We start from the raw sequence: 5,000 nt of genomic DNA on the forward strand, positions 1-5,000 counted from the left end.
TTAGATAATTGGCGAAATTGCAAGTGATGGGCTTGGTGGTTTCGTAACCATAGCCTAACGCCATTATGTCCCATAAGAATAGGCCTACAGTAGTATATGAGGCTATCATTAAAACACAATACACGATTTCACAGCGCACACACGCCCTGTTTTCACACTCGCATCACGAGAGCGACCCCCACTATACTTCCCTCTCACGACGTGGTCCGTCACGAAGACCCAAACGTATCCCAGCAGAGGACACACAAACACATAGGCTCAAAACAGAATTTAAATAGGGGATGTTTCCCACGTAAACCAAAAAGCACATCACATGCTTCAGAATATCTGAGAACGCTGCTCTGTTTTTGAAAATAGCAGCTTCTCTCGCGCCATCACATCCCAGAAGGCGCGCGGCAGACTGCTGATGTGTGGATGCTTCCAGCTTTTTTTACGCTGTCGTTATAGTTCGAATTCTTACCTGCGTTGCTTTGTGAAACTGCTTTTTCATCCCCGCGATAGACATTGTCTCTTTTGTCGCGTTGTCTCCACAGGAACTTGGGTTTTAAATGCAGCCGGATGTTATTATTTTCCTTCCCTCGTTTGGTGTGCGCGCTCCAACGGGTTCGCCTGCTTGGCTCGCGGGCTGTCTGATACAATGATCGGGTTATTGAATGTCATCCTACAGTCCGTGACGTAGCACACACAGAGCACACACAGCACACACACGCCCCCTTATAAGGACAGTGATGTTTCCGGTTCCTCCAGCACATAGGCTATTATAGTCTACTGTATTTGAAGAAAATAAGATTAACCGTAAATTAATTCATTTTATCGTGCAATAGCCAGTTGCTTAGCTATTGCATCAAAATGTACAGTGCATTCTCTACAGAAATAAATATAACTTGAAAAGCAATATCTCCATTTGGAATGTGCTAAATAAGATGTGGTTTATTAAACTCAAATTACTCTGTCCCTTTCCCTTCACACAAACACTTAGAGGCACTGTGTGTGTTGTCCACCTTGGTTCAGGACCGAGGACAGCGACACTCAAGGTCCATCGACATTCCCCAGCGCTTTCATGGCCGCCATGCTGTCTCAGGGCTGCCACCTGCTGGGTGGGATAGGGAAGGGCAGGAGTGGACGTGTTTCCCCTTGCAAGCAGAATCTTCTCCATAACTTTGGAGACTTTATGATTTTTCTATTTATTTATTTATTCATTTATTTATTTATTTATTTATTTATTTATTTATTTATATTCATTCATTCATTCATTCATTCATTCATTCATTCATTCATTCATTCATTCGTTTATCTATTAATTTATTTATTGGACCTTTCCCTTCCTGCATTGTGGATCCACTCTGACTCAGGAAGACCCCAACTCCACCCACACATGGACAAACTCTGACTCAGGAGTTTGCTGCTTCATCGTTAATTATTCCTGGTTACACTACTGGACCTGTCTTGCACTCTAATGACTATCCTGTTAATGTCCATTCTACGTATGGGATAGGGAGAAGTAGAATTTAATTTCCCTTGTATGACCTGTGCATTGGAAGAAACTGCTGTGTGTCCATCCGTGTGTGCGCACATGCATGCGCGCGCGCGTGTGTGTGTGCACCTAGAAAAGCTCAAATAGGGAGTAATTGTCCCCACCAAGATAGTGAAGGAACATGTTTGCTTCTAAACAGGGTTCAATAAATCAATACACTTTAAAATATATATTTTAAAAATCGGTCTTTGCAAAACATATGATTTACATGGAAGAAATAGCAGTACCCCATATGGATGGGAATGATGTGTGTGTGTGTTTGTGTGTGAGAGCGAGTGAGCAAGAGAGAGAGAGAGAGAGAGAGAGAGAGCGAGAGAGAGAGAGAGAGAGAGAGAGAGAGAGAGAGAGAGAGAGAGAGAGAGAGAGAGAGAGAGAGAGAGAGAGAGAGAGCATCCATGCCTAACTGCCTCACAGGACCATCACTTTCTTATATGAAATCAATACAACACCATACAAGCCTTTGGCTGTTTGAATACTAAAGTAAGGAGCGGTGACCTTATCCTGACCCCAATACAGCACCAGCCACATTCCCTCCAGTCTATTAGTACTTGAACAACAAAAAAACACCCATAGTCGTTATATAATGAATGAGGGTATGCAGAGTTGCTGACAGCCTTGACTGGGCTCAAGAAAAAGTCATCTGAAATGGCTCCTTTCAATATAATGCAATGGGTACCCAATTCTGAGACCTTTCTCTCCCTAGGCCTGGTTCCATGGCTTCCCTGGGTGGGTGTACCTTTCAGATTTGGCATTAGATTATTCTTCTGAATGTGGGATGACAGCTGTAGAGGTTTTGTATCAGTGTGATGACATGGTACCCCACTCCAAAAACAACAAAATGTTAATTACTTCATTCATCAATTAATCAGTTCCTAAACAAATTCATCCATTCATTCGTTCGTTCGTTCGTTCGTTCGTTCGTTCATTCGTTCGTTCGTTCGTTCGTTCGTTCATTCGTTCGTTCGTTCGTTCGTTCATTCATTCATTCGTTCATTCGTTCATTCGTTCATTCATTCATTCACCAGAGAGTGCACTATATGATATTGCTTTGGCACTGGTGCAACAGCTTGCATATTTTACAGTGTGCTTTTTTAATATGCTTGCCTTTTATGATATGTGATACTGTTTCATATTGAGTCATGTGGACATGCGTCGGCAATAAAGATTACTATTAATAATACCTGGCCCTTGGTTTGGCCAGGTATTGCAACAGTCTGTCTGTCTGTGTACCCGTTTTGTCTGTCTGTCTGTCTGTCTGTCTGTCTGTCTGTCTGTCTGTCTGTCTGTGGTCATCTTCAGGTGGCGCCAAACATGCAATATCACTAGACCAGTGATTCTCAAACTTTTTCAGACCAAGGACCACTTTGTCCCCCCAAAAATGTTCAGGGACCACCTGTCAACAGAATTGACAGTTGATGGGTACTATTTCGACACTGTTAATTTTTATGCAGATCATTTACTTTTAAGTCACATTTACAAGTCTTATTGTGGTGAAAATATGACATGTTGGCTTTGTAATAATGTTACAAATATAGCCTTCTGCTAGCTTGTCTTGGAAAAGTAGAAATCCCTTTGAGGACCACCTGAGCTCTGTCGCGGACCACTAGTGGTCCCCGGACCACACTTTGAGAATCACTGATATAGAGCCCTCTAAAGATTCATACCTAACGTGATGTGCATCTAGTGTTGGCCAGGGGACAAGGGTTGCTACTGTATCTCTCTTTGACATTTTAGATTTAGCATTCGTCTCCCTGCAGCCTTTCGCAACAAAGCAATTGTCTCATATGACAGCTGTGTATGACTGTGACATTTTCAGAACCATTGTCTGTAGACATTGATGTTGCTGACCTGGAAAACGTTGTCAGTTTATATGAGAATTGCAAAGGTATTGTTGTCAACAAAGAGAAGGCACGATGCTACACAATACATCACAGCATGTGTACAATATAACCATACAATGAGCAGAAATGATTGCTATATAGTACAGTGAGAACATGTGTGTCCACATTTCTGTGAAGATTCTCTATGACACTATAGAAGACAAATGTACATTTATACATGGGCAAGAAGTCAGCAAACTGTTTGACAGAAACCGACCACAGCTGAACCAACTTGATGTTACAAATGAATGATGTTGCATTAGACATAGTAGCTGATGCTTTTATCCAAACAGTTTTACCGGTACAGGGTATTGGGGTAACACTTTATAATAATGTTCCTTAGTAAAGACTCAGTAAATAATTAACTAATGATGAATATAACATTAACAAATGTTTTTATTATTAACTAAGTTTTATTAATGCTTTATAAAATATCTACAAATGATATATTCAAGATTTTACACACCTTATAACAGAGTATTTTATTCATTTACAAGCAACTTAAATGTTAAACACGTAAATGTTTGATAAATATAAAATATTAACATAGCATTTCCTAGTCATTTACAAGCATTTGTTAACATTTCCTAGTCATTAGAATCATTTGTTAACATTTCCTAGTCATTTACAAATATGTGTTAATCTTTTGTTCATCATTAGTTCATTATTTACAAAGTCTTATTAATGCTTTATAAGCATACATTATTATAAAGTGTTACCGGTATGGTAAACAGTCCATGAAGCGATGGGGTTAGCTTCATAGAGCAAGGGGAACAGAGGTCATTCATTTCACCTGGTGGTAAAGAAAAGGTTTGAACCTGCAACCCTCTCATCCAAAGGCCAAGTCAGTAAAAATCAATTCAACACTTGGAGTCAATTTAACATCTTCTAGACTGTTTTTGGTCTGTATTTTTGTATAAGTGTTAAATTAACACTGATTTTTTGTTTTACTGTGTAAGCATTTGGTTATGGCTACTCCAGCTCATGTGTTAACTATTTCATTGCAAAATTGACCACAGCTATCACTGACAGGGTTGTCATCATCCTGTTGGAAGTGGCAGATGTTAGGAGAACAGCAGGAACAGGGGTGGTTCTGATCACCACGTTTGTCGTCTTTACTTTCCCCTCCTTTCTCCGGTTCCCCTCCTTTGTCTTCCATCCATCCCTCTCCCTCCCCATCTCTCTCGCCACCCTCTCTCTCCACCTCGATCTTCACCGGAGCGCTGGACTTGCGCCTGGCCCTCTTCAGGGCGGGTTCTGGAGGCGAGACAGCCATTTTTGGATTGGCCACCTCTCCGAAATCCTCCTGCCTCTCCTCCCCTCGCCCTCCCCCTGCCACTTGAGCTGACGCATTCTGGGTATCAGGAGACACGGTTTTGCCACGTTGACCTTTGACCTCGATGGCCCCTTGGCCTTCGTCCCCAGACAGGCCAAAGTGTGGTGATGTCATAGTGACCGGGTTTGGTGGCGACCAAGGTGTGCGAGTGTGCGCTACGTGGACTGTTGGTGGTGGTGGGCTGGGAGAGGTGGCGTGAGTGTGTGTGAGAGTCCGCTCTTGCATTTCTGCCTCTGCATTTGTTTGAGGG

At 42.0% G+C, this 5,000-nt stretch overlaps 1 protein-coding gene across 1 annotated transcript in view; it reads right to left on the reverse strand.

Moving 5' to 3' along the window:
• LOC134437133 (endophilin-A1-like) overlaps positions 1-543 on the reverse strand; it is a 46,222-nt gene extending 45,679 nt beyond the window's left edge. The window contains exon 1 of the mRNA XM_063186594.1: positions 461-543. Within this exon, the coding sequence (XP_063042664.1) occupies positions 461-505 (45 nt within the window). The 5' untranslated portion in view covers positions 506-543. The remainder of the gene's footprint in view (positions 1-460) is intronic.
• Between the last annotated feature and the right edge of the window lie 4,457 nt (positions 544-5,000).

The sequence above is a fragment of the Engraulis encrasicolus genome, chromosome 21, assembly GCF_034702125.1.
Source record: "Engraulis encrasicolus isolate BLACKSEA-1 chromosome 21, IST_EnEncr_1.0, whole genome shotgun sequence".
In the NCBI taxonomy this organism is placed as follows: Eukaryota; Metazoa; Chordata; class Actinopteri; order Clupeiformes; family Engraulidae; genus Engraulis; species Engraulis encrasicolus.